This window comes from Anabrus simplex, chromosome 6, assembly GCF_040414725.1.
Source record: "Anabrus simplex isolate iqAnaSimp1 chromosome 6, ASM4041472v1, whole genome shotgun sequence".
Lineage (NCBI taxonomy): Eukaryota > Metazoa > Arthropoda > Insecta > Orthoptera > Tettigoniidae > Anabrus > Anabrus simplex.
The window spans coordinates 256,123,152-256,142,725 of record NC_090270.1 but is presented as its reverse complement, the minus strand read 5'-3'; the positions used below and the strand labels follow the sequence as shown (position 1 = coordinate 256,142,725).

At 38.7% G+C, this 19,574-nt stretch overlaps 1 protein-coding gene across 1 annotated transcript in view; it reads right to left on the bottom strand.

The window, feature by feature from the left end:
• The window catches only part of pcm (pacman), a 668,873-nt gene that overhangs the window by 323,653 nt on the left and 325,646 nt on the right, over nt 1-19,574 (bottom strand). Inside the window, exons 19-20 of the mRNA XM_067150369.2 lie at nt 12,670-12,796; nt 12,423-12,580 (exon numbers count right to left, since the gene is read on the bottom strand). Of these exons, the coding sequence (XP_067006470.2) occupies nt 12,423-12,580; nt 12,670-12,796 (285 nt within the window). The remainder of the gene's footprint in view (nt 1-12,422; nt 12,581-12,669; nt 12,797-19,574) is intronic.

Genomic DNA, 19,574 nt, shown 5'->3' with positions numbered 1-19,574 from the left:
CATTAGAATTGAGAAGCTAGATGCAGTAACAGCGTAAGTCTACTTACGCTGTTATTGCATGAATACCGTTTTCGAATTTCCCGGTCCTTTCACTACAACCCTATCCAGGTCTTAGTTCGCTAGGGTGCCGCTAGAGGTCAGGAGCTCACTAAAACTGGTACCATGCGCTACGCTGTTATTGCATGATGAGGCGTGCTTCACGAGCGGCATGATCTGTTGCCGCCAGTTCTTTGGCTGGAGAAGATGTCAGCGAGTGGAAGAGAAGGTTTTGTGGCTGGTGCCGATATTTCTGTTGACGTCACTTCTGATACATCAGTAGGAAGTGATTCAGAAGTATTTGATGATACTGCCTGTTTAGACGACAGGTGCAGGGGAAGAAAAAGGATGAAAGATCCTGATACTTGGAAAAGAAATATTGTAAAGCGTGCAAGAAACAGTGGCAGAAGTTACATTTCTCTCACAAGTGGAAAGGAAATCGGAAAGAAGAAATTTAGGAAAGTGGATAAATGTTGCAAGAAAAGGTAGGTTCTTCTTTACAAGTTCGGTTGGTTTTAGTCTACCTAGCGTTAATAAATGTAATGAATCAGAACGTTGTTTCATTTTATTAATGTAGTGGTGTTGTGAAGGAGGGTTGTTCTTACATTTTACATCTTTTTCAGGTGTTTTGAAACGTAACGTATGAAGATCAGAAGAATAGCTTTAGATCATATTGGGAGACTGGTGACAAGTTACTTCAGGATGCAGTTTTGCTGGGTTATATGAAAAAAAGGAAAAAATCTTTCAAAAGCATAACCGATCTAAAAATAGAGATAATATATGGAGTTACTGTATAAAAGTGAAGTATGATGAGATGCCTGTTTGTAGACAATTTCTGCTTTCTCTATTCCAAATATCAGAAATGCGACTGAGGACCGTGCAACAATCCTTAAGAACAGGTAAGTGTAATATGGTATGTAAAGTTATTATGGATGTATGGATGTGCTTGTTATAGTTACTGTTTGAATAAGGCCTGACTACTGTTCAATTTTATAGGTGCTGTTGTGGAAGATCGTAGAGGAAAACACAACAACCGTCCGAATAAAATTGCAGATAATGTCTGGCAGCTTGTGGAAGAACACTGGGGACTGATTCCTCATCGGGAAGCTCACTACAGCAGGGCAAAAACAGGAAGTACTTTGAGAACCCTGAATTAAACGTTGTAAAATTATATACAGCTTTCAACCAGTATTATTATAAGGTGAGTAAACCTCTGAGAGTAGGGTATAGTGCATATCACAAGTACTTCAGGGAAAATTCTGAATATTCATTCCGACAACCAAAGACCTGTGATTACTGTGCAGAATGTGAGGTATATCTCAAAGCAAACCCTGATCATCATTGCAAAAACCATTACGTTTACCATAAAAAGCGAGTTGAGGCATACAGTGGGTTAAAGAAAGAGCTACTGAATAGACTAAAAAATGAGGACAGCGATATTCTCGTGGTTGAATTTGACTGCTCAAAACCTGCCTTTACCTCGGCTTAACGTGACAGCTCAATTTTATAAGCGTTTGTTGTGGCTTTACAACTTTAATGTGCATTGTCACAACGATGGTAGTAGTGCTTTCTATTGCTTTCTGGAGAGTGACTCTAAAAAGAACCCCAATTCAGTGTGCTCTTTCTTACACTACTTTTTAACAAGAAAACTACAGGAAATGCCCATCAAAAAGAAAGTTGTGCTCTTGTCTGACTCATGCGGTGGTCAAAATAAGAATAATGCTATGGTAATGTTCAGTGCTTGGTTGTCGAAAGATCTGAAAGTTGAGATTGAACATATTTTTCCTGTTAGAGGGCATTCTTTTAGCCAGTGTGATAGAAACTTCGGGAAATATGGCATTCTTCTAAAACAGGTTGAATGCATAGAAACTTGTGAAGAATATCTGAACATCATGAAGGACAGTAGGAAGCATCCAGAACCCTTCAGTGCAGAAATGGCATCACATTTAATAAAAGACTGGGTATCAGCACTTCGACCTATGTTTCTAAGAATGCCCTCTGCTAAAAGCAACAGATTCATGGTACAGAAGTTTGTGCGACTTTATTACCATAATGGTGTTGTATCAGGGTCACAGTCCTACACTCCTAACTATGTGCCATTTACCTTCTTAAAGAGGAATGCTAGCTTTCTCAGTTTTAATGATTTGAGGCTACTTGATGTAAGAAAGTGTGGTGTAAAAGCAGACAAAAGGGATGATGTTCTTTCACTATTGAAATACTTAAAACCTGAAAATGTTGAATGGTATGTGAAGGTCATGTCTGTGTGTAATGATCCCCTAGAGTCTGCTAATGCAGCATGTGAAGATGAATTATCCTGATTTTGGTCAATGATGCGGTATTTGAGTATTTAAAACAAGTAAGGTTTAGGTTGAGAGAATAATTTTGTAAATGAAAATAGGAATAAAAGTTGTTCAGAAAGGAATGTTTCTAATTTTATAACATTTCAAATATCTGATGGGGGGGGAATTACCGTAGCCTAATACCATAGTTGGGGAGAGCACTGTAGCAAACTTCTCTCGGCCCTCTACGCAATAAAGGAAAAAAAGTGAATATTAAATAAAGAATAAACGTAATTTTTTTACTTTTCTTAGTTGGATTTTTCTTTTCGGAATTTGTTCCTAATTTTAGTAAGTTTAGACATTTTGGAGAACTGAGGTGGGATAAACAGCCACTTTTGTTCCTCTATAGTGGGCGATCATACTTTCCTAACTCCCTGATCAATACTAGTAGGTGGCAAAATATAATATTCCTGCTCTTCATGCAATAACAGCGTATAAAAGGAAATTTTAAATAACTCTGTCTTTCTTATTAGCTAACAGATCAATAAAATTCTTCGGGAAATACATTTCCTGCCTTTTTTAAATGTCTTTAAATGAAATTCAGGTTGATTCCTAATATAACATTTAACTCAGAACATTTATAAACTTCAAGCTTCTGTTTCTCAAAATAACGTAAGTCTACTTACGCTGTTATTGCATCCAACTCCTCAATTATGAACATCAGAAATTTCATTTCCAAAGCATGCACCCATTATAAAGTCATTCTTGGTGAGGAAGCTGGATTCAATACCACAATTTCTGAAGAAGCTCTTGAGTATTGTTAACTTCACTTCTCTTGGCTTCTTAGAATTGTCAAAGAAGTCTGGCTGGATGTTCTGAGAAACTACCCTAATGAGGTAGATGAAATCTTCCATGCTTTCTTTCCAATGGGACGTCTGCAAATGTGATGCTTGTAGTTTGACGCTCGCAGTTCACTGCCATCACTACTATCAGTAGCGTGCTATTACTTACTGATTCAAGTCAGAAGAACCTTCTTCATTTTTCTTTCTTTTCTTCCACACCCTCTATCGAACTCCCTGTCCAGTACGGTAATGGGGTTCGTTCACCATATATATATATTTAAAAAATTGATGAGAACTAAAGTCAGTCAGTACGGCCATTCTATCTGGTCGATTTCCTTCAATTTTTTTTTTTTTTAACTGAAAGGTATTCATGCACAGATTTGTCATCAGGTACTATAAATCACTTCCACCTTCCTCAAATTATTTGATTTTTCAATTTTTTGTCTCTTTGAAGCAATCCTATTTTTGGTTCTAATTGAGGTACGGAGTTAATTTTGGCCTAAGAACATTCAGTGGATCAAGATCTTTCATTTCAGCTCTTAGCTATTCAAATTAGTTGGTTCTGAGGAAAGTTATGAGTGCACATACAATGTGACGTCTCATTTCTTCAACATTTTTCTCATTGAAGCAATCATATCTTTCGTTCTAATTGAGGTACGGAGTTCGTTTTGGTCTAAAAACACTCAGTGGATCAAGCACTTTCTTTTGAGGTAATAACTACTTAATTTGGTAGATTCTGAGATAAGTTACGAGTACATTAGTCTCCATGACGAAGATCTTTGAAGGACTTTTTAACAGTTCAGCGCGTAGTATTTATTTTCATCGCCCATTCTTCAGTTACTTCACTCCAAGCATCTAACTGAATTTGTAATGTTTGTTCAATACCATCCCACATCACAATATCATCAGCAAACAACCAAGGTCTAGTATTCCCCGGCTCCATCATCCTTATGACTTCCTTCTGTACTTCATCCATTAAATGACAAACTACTGAGGGGACAACACAGTTCCTTGTCACAGTCCTGATTTACTTCAAACTGATCTGTCTTTCCAATCCTCATCTTCACTTTGCTTCACTTTCACAATGCCTGGATCATGTGTGCCATCTCTGCACCTCCTATATTTCTCAATGCTCTCCATAGTCTTCCTCTGGCTACACATATCATATGCCTTCTGGATACCAATAAAGGTCATCATCACTATATCCTTATCAGGCTCCCAACATTTCCTCACCAATATCTCATCTGAATATCAAATCTACCATCAATCTGCCCCTCCAAAGACCATGCTACTCTTCTTCCAGTTGTTCTTATCCTCAAAGTATCTACTAAAACTCACTCACATATTTTGGTTACATGGGGAATTACGGTGACTCCTCGATAGCTGGTACGTACCTTACTGTCACCTTTCTTAAACAGTGGTACGATCTCTACTCTTCCCCATTCCTCAGGTACTTCTTTTATCTTTCAAGCTGTTCTGATCACTCTTCCTGTCCAATACAGTCCAACACTGCCAGCAGTTGTTATAATGTCAATGGGTGACTATCATATTTTCTTGACTGATTGTTCAACTTCTCTCAAGGACATATCCCTTACCTCATAGTCCGTCAAATCATCTTGTCATCACCATTGTTTTACTCTCGCCCTTACTTATTTTTATGCCTCATTCAACACAACATCAGAATAGGGATAAAATAAATCTTAAATAACACTTTCCTCCCTGTCATCACATCCTCAGCCTCTTCCTCCCAAACTTCCACCTGACGTTCAAGAGCATTTTGAAATACTCTTTCCACCTCTCTTTTTGTGTCTTCTCCCTCAACCAGCAGTTCATTTTTCAACGACCTGTTATGATTTCTCACTTTTCCAACTTCACTGACCTGTTATGATTTCATTGCTGCCATCCCGTATTTCTTTTTCTAAGATGACTTTTACATCCTCTATCAGGATCAGCCATCAATTTTCTCACACCATACCACACCACATCACATCGCATTTCTTAAAGACTGATATTACTTTCTTTACTTTTTTTATGCATATGCACTAATGCACACGTTACATTGTTAGTAGAATTGTTCCTTTAAATAATATTTCCATATTTATTAATGCATTTTCCTGCAGCCATCATCATCATCATTTCCCCTTATCTAGTTCCAAGCCAGGTTGGGGCACTGACAAAACTTTCCCACCTTCCTCTCTTCTTCTTCTGTAATTCTATTCCATACTTTTCATCTTATACTGATCTTGATCCAGTCTATCTATCTTGCCCTGCCCCTTATCTTGCTCTCTTTCTCTTAAAGTTAACCTACATCATCTTGTTTTGGTATTCTTTCCTCCTTCATTCTCTTAACACATTCATGCCCATCATCTGAGCGGGCTATTTAAAGGGCTGACCCAGCTATTCCAGCTGTTAGTGGCAGAACAAGCAACAACGAATTCTTTTCACAATAAGTTCTAAACTAAACAAGATATGGAAACAAAATTTTCCACATACCTTAATGAAGTCTTCTAGTATCTCTGTAGGGTCTGTTAGGTAATGTCACACTGTCCTGGGTGAATGGAACACCACACTTTTCACAAAAATAGCGTGTTCCACTAATCATTTTGTTTTTGAAGCACGCTTGGCACCTTCTTGAGGGGAACTTGACTTTATATGATGGTGGAAACTTATTTTCTCTTCCCATCGAACGTAAATGGTGATCCTTGGCTGATGCCCTTTTTGGCAGCAAAATCGCATGATGTTGACTTGGAGCTGAAGAAGTAGATGAAGCTGAAATGTCGGAGAGAGGTGACTGTACTTGTATGTCCGGTTCACTTTTCCCTTCATTTGAGAATTCCCTGATGTTCCTTTAGATCTTTTGGTACACCCCTATTTGACCGTATTGTTCCACATACGGCAGTGTTCTGTTCCCGTAATTGTTTCATGAGTCCAACACTATTGTAATAATTGTCCATACAGACTGTATACCCCTGGCCAAGATAATTTTCAAGCAGCTGAAAAACTGTGCTTTGTAAATTCGCACCACTTGCATCATTTATATTGTCCCTACACGCCATGGTTACACTTCAGAACGTGATTATACACACGCTTGTGCAGTCACAAACCAACTACGCAACTAGTTGGGCCAGCGCAAGGCTACCTTCAGAAACAAAACAAAAAAAGTGCATTGGGAGAGAAAATCGCTGTGGCCATGTGGTTTCTGGTGAGTAGAAGCATTCGTAAGGGTATTACCTTCATCTCTCTCGCACATATTTGTGACCAAAATAGATCCCAGGTGCATAGGAACAGCTCCAGTTCAAGGTTGTGCTTATCCGGGCTAACTCGGATACGGACCACAGCATGGTCACGCACTATAAGCAATAACTTGGATACGGGCGTGAATGTGTTAACATGTCCGAACTATCTTAGGCTATTCCTCCCAATTTATTCCTCTCTCATTCAACTCCTCTACTCCAATTTCCTTCCTGACATCTTGATGTCGCATACTGTCTTTCCTAGTCTTTCCCATCACACTTCTTAGGAATTTTACTTGTCTCTCTTCTTATCATTGCCCAGGTCTCTGCTGCATACATCAATATGCACACCACTTTCTTACACTCCCTTCTTCCAGTCTAGATTTTGTACATTGTGACAGAAATAGAATGCATTTTCCTGCTGCACTCCTTTGCTGATCTCTATATCAGGCTTGCATTTTGCATTACTTTGCTTCCTAGGTCTCTGAAGCTGTCCACTTCAAGGTTCTGAATCCAATATTTATGATTCCTTTCCTTACTCTATCACCTCTTGTGATTATCACTGTCTTTTTTTTCTCCACAGTGAATTCAAACAGACTTCCACAATTTTCGCATTCAGTGTCACTGACAAAGTCTGGCTCCATGGCTAAATGGTTAGCGTGCTGGCCTTTCGTCACAAGGGTCCTGTGTTCGATTCCCAGCAGGGTCAGGAATTTTAACCATAATTGATTCCCCTGGCACGGGGACTGGGTGTATGTGTCTCTTCATCATTTCATCCTCATCACAAAGTTCAGGTCGCCTGCGTGCGTCAAATCAAAAGATCTGCACCTGGCACACCGAAGACCTCAGACACATCCCAACACTAAACGCTATACACCATTTCACTGACTGGAAAATCAGAAGTAATTGATTTTATGGAGAAGGGGAATATAGCTATGATAGGATTGAGTGAGGCGAAGTGGAAAGAAAAATGAAAGAAGAATTTGAGAGAATACACTCTCTACTGGAGTAGAGAGACATAAGGCAAAGAATGGAGTGGGGATAATAACCAACTAGATCTTAGCTGAGTATGTAGATAAAATGGACTACATAAGTGGTAGATACTAAAGATACAGTTAAGGACAGAGGAGGAGTACAGGATTTCATCCAAGTGTATCCCAGATTGGATGCAAAAAAGATATGGACAAATTCCTGGAGACATTGAAGAAATAAACAAAGGATGTGAAAGTGACTATCAAGAGAGACTTTAATGCAACGGTGGGATGTGAAAGAAAAGGAATGAAAGAAGTAACTGGACCTTTTGGATATGGAAACAGGAATGAAGAGGGACAGAATTTGAATTTTTGTGCAAGAAATGGGTTAGGTGTGGGTAATACATGGTTAAGGAAGAATGGTAGAAAGATTATGCAATATAGATGGGGAAACAGAAAGACAAAGGCAGAAACTGATTCCTTCTTGATGAAAAGTGCAAATCATAGACAGTTGTTAGTTGGGATGTTCTTATGTTCTGCATGTTCTTAACGCACTGCCCAGCAATGGATTTGCAAGCAAAAAAATTGAGCCAGGGTTGTAGACATCTTTTGCTGTTGAAGGATACAGGTTGTCTGCAGTTGTGCACAAGGCAGAGGTCACTGGATTTGTCTCACTTGATTACAGCTCCACCATTTTCATCATGATGGAGTTAAACCCCACAGGTTGCTACAACTACTGAAATCTCCAATTACAAAACAGATGTGTTTGTCCATATTTCTAGTCTTCATAAACTTGAACAGAGTATTGGGTGGTTTATATACTGAAGATATTGTGCATGTGGATAGTAGTTGAACTGTTTGTACCTCTATCTTACCATTTTCAATACACAGTAGATACGACTGCAATGTCTGGTCTAATAAATATTAATATTGTTCGTGGGTTCTTTTGGCAATAAGTATAATTCCTGGGATTGCTGGTACTCTTTGCCATTTGCTTCTGCGAGTTTCTCGGACAGAGAGGATATTACAGTTAAATTCAGTGCAGAGAATGGATAACAGACCAGTCTTGCTACGAGAGATTTCCTCGACGTTAATTGAGACAATCAGTTTGCATATTGCTAATAGTAATACTCGTCATCACCATCACCAGTGGTTCATTCCACTCTATGTGTTAGTGTCTATGCACACCCCCCACTCTAACATCATCTCACATCATTAACCTCTCGTTTTCTCCCCTCAAACTTTCTTTCCATTTTTCAGCTCTGTTCTATTCTATCCTGGTGTCTTTCCTTGCATTTATTAGGTTCTATTTTTCTCTACCACATTCGTCCCTGATTCGTCCTATGTCCTCTCTGATACTTCTCAAGCACACACGGTGTTGTTGTCAGCTCCCACTTGGAATGAGCCACTACAGTTCTCCAATGGTACAGCATTCTTAAATTCATCATCATCATCATCATCATCATCATCATCATCATTTAACCGTTTCCAGCTTCCCAGGTGCAGTGTATGAGCGCTCACCACTTCAGTCGATTCAGGTGCCATTCACCTTCCTGTACTTGGTTCCAATCCACTCCTCTATGTTCTGGATCTTGTTTGACTTGTTCGACCCATCTTCTTCGAGGTCTGCCTCTAGGTCTTTTGCCGTCTAAGGTTTTCTCCAACCATTCCTTAGCTACTGACCAAAAATCCATTCTAATTACATGGCCATTCATTAAAAAGCTGCTGCCTTGTAGATGTAGCAGGGGACTGCTAAAGGCTAAGAGAGATTGCCCTGACAAAAAATCCTCTTTTGTGTTAGGCCCAGCAAGTCAACAGTAGAGTAATTGGCGTCACCTTTCAAAACTAAAAAGAGCCTCAGATGCAATGGAATTCATTCTTAAATTCAAACCCTCGTTATTGTAGAAGACTTCCTTGTAAACAGTAGAGGTTCTCTTCTGAAAATGCAGAGCAAAGTTCTCATCGAAATGTAGAGAGTTTCACCTTATTTTCTTAACACGGCATAAACCTAAAAGCGCATATCATGTCTATCTTGTATACTCAAGAAAGCACCTCAACTTCCTACAAAGAAGTGAGTATCAATCAACAAACTGTTAGCTTCCTCTGTGGATCAATTATAGTGTTCAACTTCAGATGGATCCCAAGATCGTAGGTTCAAATCCGACAGGGCAGTCGGATTTCTGAAGGGCACTGTATTTCATATGATGTCGGTATGTAGAAGATTTCTAGTGACATTTGGTGTTTATCCACCAAAATTATTAAGAACTCACCCATAAGAAGCCCAAAAGAATTGTGGTTTCTCTGCACTCCGGTACATTAGACCACAACATAGAAATCACAAATATTCCTTCACTTTACGCTTCTCAATCACAAAGCGGTGAAAATGGTTTAAATCATTCGTCATTTTTTGGCATGATGATGATCTCCGTTGAAGAGGAAGTCCATTTCTCTTTATAAAATTAATCAAGCCTCGGCTAACCTTCAAATCCGAGATACTGATTCCATGTGCAGCGGTTATTTCACATTCTTTAAAATACTGCATTTCGTGAGAAATGGCTTATCCTAACAAAATCATATACCGGTATTTAAGCAGATCCTCCTCTACTTGTGGAAACTTGCTGCTTTCTGGTCCGCCAAATGCTTTGCGAGACTTGTTGGCCGCTTGAAGTGCACTACTGTTACCGCGGTAGCGCAAGTTTCATTTGGGCATTGAACACTTGCTGCCAGCTGCCCTGTTCCCATATGTTTCGGCGTAACTGATCACCGCGAGTTAGTATGATGCAGTATTACTCGAATATTGTGGACTGACAAACAATTTTGATATCACAGAATGTCCTGTACCCGAAAAACTCGTAAAACTTGTGCAGTGGGATTACCTGCCAGCTAATAACAGCACGTTGCCCTGTATTTGGAATGCCCGCTTTCGCAATAGGAAGCCTGCTACTTGAGTGGTTGACATCTTTATTTCGTAACGCATCCGGAGCTGCATGATGGATTTTTGAAGTTGTGGGTGCGTCAAATACATGAACATTTCTTTTTCTCGACTTCAGACCCAAAAATATTGGGATGCGTAAATTATGCAAGGGCATTAATTACGCGAGAGAATACGGTAGTTTTTTTATCAGACGGTAAAACGAACGGAAATTTATAGGTATCTCTGAACACCTGGAGATAACGTTTGTTATACTTTTTGGCCACAACGAGGAAATAAAGTAATTGAAAACTGTCACCAACATAAGCCCCTTAAAAACATTCAACTCATTAAAATTATGCACTTAAATACGCGAAACTACCACATACAAAACAATTCAATATGTTCCATACATTATTAACATACGACTTCGGCAGTGGGGGAAAGCATAGAAATGCAACAAACAACAAGTGGTCTACAACTCTGATGAAACTACGTATAGAAACAATGTTAACAGCGCGCGATCAACAATAACGAAATAAAGCATCAAATAAATTCACTTGAAAATGAGGTTTCGTAAATTACACAAGCACATAAGAATTTATCCTAGGGGAAGAGTATTGGCCGTACTAGAAGTTATATTGGTCAAAAGTAGGAAGAAATAAAAATTAATCGGAAAATCGGAAGACGAGTTAAAAACCGGAAAGTTTCCGGGTAAATCGAAAAGGTTGGCAGGTATGTCAACATAAGGAAGCCTAATCATGTCAAATAAAAAAATGCCTATGCACAGTAACAGAGGCCATACAATTAAAAATAACACACTGTCTAGGAAAATGGAACATCACTCATTGCATGCACTTTCCAAAAAGATAAATAAATAAATAAATAAATAAATAAATAAATAAATAAATAAATAAATAAACAAACAAATTAGGTGAAACCTTGTTAGTGTGTTCCTCATTAACATTGTTTTCCTGGTTAGCATGTCGTAAATTCGAAGTCCCAATCCTCATCGTATTAAATCTATATAAAAATACCTCGCTTATCACATCAAGAATTTTTGTTATTACCGCTTAGTACAATAACATTTTTCCTAGCCCTGAAAATGTTATTTGTCACCCCTTGTGAAAGGAATGCGATTTTCAACACGGGAGAAAAAGAGCCCTTGGTACACCTGTGTGCTAACGGGAAAAGGCCTCGAATTCCTGAACATCACAGGACAAGCTGAACCTTCGGAAAGCAAGCTGTTAGCCTCAGGAATGTTTAGTTTGGCTTGCCAGTTAGTAGCGAGATTGCTGAATACCACAGTGAGCTTGTTTGTGTTTGCATTTCACATTCCACTCAGAAGTTACTAATTGATTTTGTGTTGAGTGGTACGGTAAAGGGTAGGTATATTTGTCATCTTATAGTCTACATCTGGAATAGGAACATAATCGTCTGAAGTTGACTAGCATGGTGTACATATGTCTTGTGACAGCCAAGTTACGGATTCGGAAAAAGTCTTGAAATTCCTTACTAATGAAGACAAAATTAAAGCGTACAGAGGTAGAGCGAAACTCACACCTTCAAGTTTCGACTCTATCATTCGAGTTGGTTGAATCGAAGTTTCAAAATGGCGGCCAAAGTTGTAGTCGCACATGGTCGAGTGTAACCTCAAATTCATTGTCGAAGAGTGTGACCAGAAAATAATGTTTAATAACTCACTGGTCCGAAATAAAAGGCTTCTAATACCATTTGTTTAAGAAAGAGTGAGATCTGCAATAATACTGGATATTTTCATGTCCCCCCCCACCTCTCCCAGTGCAAATATTTTCATATTTTTGTTGTCTGATGTTTTTCATACCTTTCAGTGTACTGTTATTTTATAATCCCCAACAGAAAAAGTTTTTCATATTTGTTCTCTTGTGTTTTTCACACCTTTTAATATTATCCTCTCATATTTAGAAATGGAGGATACAGTTTTCACTGTACCTGCAGGTACACAACATAAAATGCAGTCATGTCGAAAAAAAATCGTTTCTAGTGTTTCCATATCCCTGTTAGATAGTTTTTATTCATGCATTCAGTAGTACGTTTTCTCGCTTGTCCCCTGCAGAAACGTCTTAATGAGGTTTTACTGTAAATGGTAAGATTTATATAATGCATGTTACCTCCTCATTTTTCTTATTAAACTTGAGATTGAGGCCAACATTAGTTTTGCTTGAGTTTTCTGTTGCATCCTCCTTTCTCCCATGGATGATGTAGATGGTCCCAGTGACTCGAGACAGTAGATGTGGGGAGATACCAAGTCGCTGGGCTGCCACAGAACCTTCAACACATTAAAATGAAGATACTATACCCTAGAGAGCTCTCTCAGATAAAAAGCAGTACAGATACATAAAATACATACAAATTTACCTGGCATGTATTTGACTTGCATCTCCTTGTACTTTTCTTGAATTTCCTCCACTGGTGGTTCCATTGTGACCGTCATGTTTACTTTGACTCTGCCTGAACGAGCATATCCCTTGTTGCTCTCCATCACCTGATAAATTTGCAAAATGTATGTAATGAGTAAGATTTAACATTGCAATTTCTTTCACTTCTTTTTCCAAAATAATACACTTCTAAGAAAAAAATGTACTTTTATGCAGCATGGCGGGGAGTAATTAGAACTTATAGTTTTATAAAATAAAAAAAATTTTAAAAGTAGAACTTCAAAGCCAGGTGAAAGGTGGAGGTGACATAAAAGGAGAGTAATGATCAGAAGTGTATGTTGGAACTCTGCAAGAGAGGCAAACTAGAATGACACAGCATGTTACTATATTTGTTCCTGCTAGTCGTTTAATGCTGCACGTACACATCAGATTTTCAATGATGCAAGGATGGAACAGGGCAAGGATTCACAAGGTAGCAGCTATAGCTTTAATTAATGTACAGTTCCAGCATTTGTCTGCTGTAGAAAAATGGGGAAAACATGGAAAAACATCTTCATGGTTGCCAATGGTGGGATTCAAGCCCACCACCTAGTGTAAGTTCACAGCAATGCAATCCAAACTGCATTGCCAAAATTCTCAGTAATAGGAAATTGGTTAGGAATATAGCTTTGAAAGGAAACTCAGTACACAGTATTAAGGAGATGGCAGGTTTGAATAACCCTGAGGCTGATTTTCAGTCGTTTCCCTTTTCCACACCAAAGAAATGACAGAGCTGTAACTTAAACGCTATAAATCACCGAATCAGTGTAGGTTGACTGAAGTAGCAACAGAGCTTGCTAATGTTCTACTACAAGAGGGTGCCAATGAAGCTTAAAGACAAGCTCTACATGACAGTGTTGAGAGATGTACAGACCTATGCTTCAAAATGCTGGACATCAACAGAAATTTTGGAAAAACAAATCAGAAATGAGCACATCAAAAGCCCACTTCATGAATAGAAGACAATCGTAGAGAAGTATGGTCATAATAATGTTATTGTCCTATTTTCACCTTAATGGTTTTAGGGGACACCATAGAGGGTAAAGCACAAGAGAAGGTCGAGAAGCTGAATGAAAAGGAAAGAAGCCATGAAGTCAAAAGAGCCCTTGAACTTATACTAATTGGAAGAAGACAAAGAAAAGGAATGGATGAATCAAATTTAATTTCAAGGATATTATAAAGTTTAGATTCAGCAATACAATATAAAGTTAAAATATCAAACAATTATTAAGGGTCACTGACCTCAATATCTGCCCCCTTAAAACAGCAATCAGAACATATCACAGTTCATAATAGAAAATTAGGAAACAAAATTACAATTAATAATCATATACCGCATTTTAAAAAAAGATACGAATGAATCAGGAATTCACTATTAGTAAAAAAATTAAATGAAATGGCGTATGGCTTTCAGTGCCGGGATGTGTCCGAGGACTACAGCTCGTCAGGTGCAGGTCTTTTGATTTGACGCCAGTAGGTGACCTGCGTGTTGTGATGAGGATGAAATGAGTTCTCGCATTTTCCATAGCACTGTTCTCTGTTGAATGTGAGTTATGTGTATATTAACCCAGTGGGTTATTATCTGGGAAAAGGAAGTACAAAGGAAGTGTAAGGAGGTGATACGTACATTTAACCCTCTCTTGGCCATATATATGGTCGTCTGACGAGAAAGGTAATGGGTGCGAGGCCTGACAATAAACATCTGTTTCGTCCGCGGTTACTTTTGTGAAATGAGGTGCTGTTCTGAAGCTTCAAAGTGGTAATGGAATATTGTATTTTAGTTACACATTTAGCCTACTACAATTATAAGTACTAAACATTGATCTGTTTCAGAGAGTTCGCACTGTCTGTCACGATGAATGTTTGTAGCTTAGAGTGTAGTAACTTTATATCGTGCCATACTTTATATCAGCAATACAATATAAAGTTCTTCTCGTGAGATGCAGAGAGTATATGCATGTTATTCCTGGAAATTAAAGTATTTTTTCTTAGGCTGCCAGTTAAAAGTGCAGGCATTTAAAGAAAATCATACCGTACAATTATTATTATTATTATTAGCGTATGGTAACGTACACAAAACAATACAAAGATTAAATATACAGCACAAAATATTATATACATAATTACAAGATATACACATAACATTGAAAACAATCATGCAAGCAAAAGGGTTCAAAGAGTTAGATCTAAGTTCTCTAGCCATTGTATGGCCTCAGAAGAAGCCACCACAAAGTCCTGGCTGGATCCAGCGAATGCCCTTCCAATGCATTCGGTGACAATATGATTGATAGTTTGCTTAACTGCAGCACAGTCGCAGGCTGGAGATGATCTCATTCCCCATGTAAACAACACTGATCCACATCTCCCGTGGTTAGTACGTACTCTGTTGAGGGTTACCCATGTCTTGCGGGGCAAATCAAAGCCAGCTGGAAGATTCTTATAATTGAACAGTGTCTGCCATTGAATCAGAGCTACACTGTTCCACTCTTGTTGCCAATCAGTTTTTGGATTGAAATCCCTCCTAATAAGTTCCTGTGCTGTTCGAATAGGAGGAGATCTTGATTTTAGGTGGCTGAATCTGACGTTAACATCTTCATGGATAGGGAGATCAGGATTGGTTAATATCTTGTTGTATTCTCTAACCAAGTTATTCAATCTTCTAATTCTAGAAGGTTCTATGTGGCTGAGCACTGGCAACCAGAAAAGAGGAGTAGATTTTACTGTGCCACTTATGACACGCATTGTTTCATTCAGGACCATGTCCACCTTTTTAGCATGAGAGCTGTTGATCCAAACTGAAGAACAGTACTCAGCTGTGGAAAGCACCAGCGCCATAGCTGAAGTACGCAAAGTAGATGCAGAAGCTCCCCATGTGGAGCCAGGTGGATGATGATGTTGCGTGACCTTAATTTGGCTGCTAGGTTTCCTGTATGATAGCGTTCGGTCGAGAGCAACTCCAAGATATTTGGAGTTGGCATTGTGAGGGAAAAGACTTCCATTAAGTGACACTTTCAAGGTGATATTCGCTTGCCGGTTATTTAAATGGAAGAAGCAGGTTTCCGTTTAATTAGGGTTTGGTTTCAAGCACCACGTTTTGAAGTATGAGCACAGAACATCTAGGTCTGCATTTAAAGTTCTCTCTATCACATTAGCATCCACATGCTGACTGCTTATGCCGACGATCTGGCAATAATTAAACTGACGAGAGCTCGTGACAGGTATGTCTGCAATATACAGGTTAAATAGTAATGGAGAAAGAACAGATCCTTAACCCCTCAGCGCCGACCTCTATACGTCGTATAGACCCTCTTTTCTTCCGTAGCCGCCGACTTCTATACGTGGTATAGACCCATGAATGGCTTCGCATTTACGGCTATAGCGCGAAGAGTTTTGGAGTTATGGATTTGCAAATTGTTTTGTTTCCAAGAAGAAATGTTGGGGTTTATCAGTGTTGTAAAATAAGAATGAGGATCGTTAAAATGTAGTTGTTTTTGTAAGGGTAAATATTTGTCAAATAAGTCTGAGCAGTAGTAATCTCTGCTTTTTTTAAAACCTGTTTGCTTCATTCTTTCCCACGTAATAAAATAAAGAAATGATGATATGAGAAGTTTATCTTTTCGCGTGATGTTCTTTGCTCTATTTGTACATTGAGAGTGCAAAATATTTATCATATTGTCTTTATTTCTCGGCTTGTAATATTTTCGTAACTCTCCACGAGGGCTCTGTGTAGGCATCAGTTAGTGCTGCTTTCTGTCATACGATACGAGAACCAGTTGTTCATGGTATATATCTCACTTGAAAGACGATGTCTTGACCTTTTATCTGAAATATGTATCGAGTTGGTTTGTTTCGTCATGAATGTTATTCCCCTCATTCAGTTTCGTCCTGATGCAGCTTCATTGGTCCGTGTGACGCGCCGCGCTCAGCCGTGGGTTGACTGACAGTAATGTGCTTGAAATATTATATAATTTAGATGAAAGTTTAGTCGGAAGTAGTAGTGACAGTATTATCAGCAGTGATAATTAAATAGATGATGCGGCTGTGGCAGATGCAGTGGTAAATGATGAGAGTGACGATGAGGAGGAACCAGTATTTGGAAATTTCGTGTAGGAGACTATTGATAATTATACAGGTCAAAGGGAAGTTTTCAACAGTGAATTCGATTCCTAAATTCTCTAATAATATCCAGACAAGTCACAGGGACAAACACTGAGCAGTTAGGCCTATCTTATCGGGTTCAGCTGGAGGAAGGTTTTATTTACATAATCAGTTCGCTCGGCCGGGAAACGAAATATTCAAGGCCGCCGCGCATCAGATAATACAGTTCCAAGGTTGCAGGAAAGACATTTTATCATGAAATTATCACACAAGGGTGAGAAATACAAACCTCAGAGACGTTGTATCGTGTGTTCAAAACACGGAGAAAAGACGACGTCGATGTACTGCTGCCAGGAGTGTGACGTGGGTCTCTGTCTCGAAGAGTGCTTCGAACTCTATCACATGAGACTAAATTACTAAGGTAATGTGAAATAATTATGTCATTATCTGCTTGTAGATAGTTCTATCATAAGGAATTCAAAATTTCGTGAATATCGGGCTACTCTTATAATTGTAGTAACGCTTTAAGTGAATCAATGTATTTCAGTTGCGCGTAGTTGAAGTCTCATCCGGCTGCGGGGTAGGAAGCTCCTAAATTGGTTGCGACGCTGAGGGGTTAAGGTAGTCCGTTGTTAAGTACCTTTATTTTGCTGTGATTTGTATGCATGACCACCTGGATAATTCTATTTGAGAGCATATTGTTTATCAGATGTGACATTTGACTACACTTTGTCAGTTTAAAGAACTTATACACAATACCTTTTCTCCACACAGTATCATATGCAGCTGTTAGATCAATAAACACTGCTCCACTCTTTAATTGCTTTTCAAAACCTGTCTCAATATGTGTTGTCAGAGCAAGCACCTGATCTTCACAACTACGTTGAGGTCTAAAACTAGCTTGTTCGATTGGAATGATTCTAAAAATTAGAGGACTTATTCTATTGTAGATAAGCCATTCCAAGAGCTTAAAGCAGACACTCATTAAGGCAATTGGTCTATAGCTTTCAAGAGAATCCATACGTTTACCAGGTTTTAAGACAGCTAGTATCTTAGTTCGTTTAAACTCTGAAGGGAGTTGACTTGTTCGGAGTATGTTTGAGAAAAACTGCACTAGCCAGTTCCTTACATTTTTTCCACAGTGCTTCAAAAATTCTGGGTGTATACCATCAAAACCTGGGATTTTCCATTTTTCAATTCATTTAGGGCAAGTAAAAGCTCTTGCTCAGTAAAAGGAGTAATGTTTCCTCTTGAACAAAGCTGAGATTGATCAGACGCATGAGTTTCCTGAATGCATATTACAACATTATTTTCCAATGCCAGTTTGGAAAGGTAGTCACTTTGAGATCTACTGATTCCTTTGATGTTGATTTGAAGGACTCTCAGAACAGTTCCCAAGGGCTTTGCAGATTGGCTCTGGAAAGAGTTTGTTACGTGTACCATTAGCCAGGAGATCACAAGTGATAATCTGGCAACCAACAGATATAGAAAGATAACCGTTTCATCAAAGGAAAGCCATCAATATCTAGTTAATACATTAGAGTTCATTGCTAAGTTATGTTAGAGATTTAGACTCTTCTTCGTTGGTAAAACAATTTATTTTACACAAACTCAGGTCACATTGTTTACACTCGTATGCTTACTGCATGCTTCTGCTGGATGGTGTCCTTCGTTTATCATAAGCACACAAGACACAACTCCTCACTCTACCAGAAACCTTTATTGTTTGTAATTGTTTGGGAGATGTTGTGGTAGTAGGGAGACCCTTTTTCTTTCCTACTAGTTTGTGGCAAGTAAAACTGGCTATCAGGTGGGTAACAAGCTGTTTTCTGAAGTCTGTTTTGTTCCATGTCTATTGCCAGTAAGCTCGTTACTTTGATCGAACACAATTGAATTTACTATAGCAGAATTCATTATATAATAAAAAATGTAGTTCACCCAATTTAATGCTGATTTGCCAACACCATAGTATGAGTGAGACTGATCGCTTCGATCAACTCAACCCATATGTTACATATAGTTTATTACAGCTACAGAGGTTGGTATGTTGATCCTTTCATACCATGTCCTGTTTTCTTACTGAGCATTACAAAATTTTCAGGAGTGCTGCTAGTACTAAGAAGGATTATCACGCCATACTGTCGCAATGACTTCTCCAGCTTACAAGGTTTCGGAATCACTTCATTTTAGTTTCAATTTATTTTTTTTACGGCTCCAGGCCAGTCCTTTATGTTTGTTCTTGACGTTCCACAACCATATGTCTTGTGTTCAAGCAGTCCTGGTGTGGTGAAGAAATTATCTGAGCATATGTGGTGATTTTTTCCCCAGTAGGTCCTATTCAAATACAGAACAACTTATTCACACAAGAATCTAGCTCCTAAGGAAGCAATAGTTTAGTGTTTCGCAGCATAGCACTGTAAAAAAATAATCGGAGCACTTCGGAAAACTTTGGTGAGGAAGCTTTAGTTTCAAGTTGTGGCACGTAATGTTGCGAGCGCGATGGTGAACCGAGAGCAGCTGAGAGACATGCTTGTGCAACGTAAACAGCCGACACTGTCTTCGTTACTACACATAATACTATAAAATAACTACGTATACGCATCTACCGAATGAAACTACAGTGAAGTCGCCAAGTAAAAACTTTTGTCAACAAAACAAGAATGAAATTGTAATAAAAATATATTACTCACCATTGACGACTAGCGTATGGAAAAATGACAACTTCTCACTTTGTCATTTGTCGAAGCA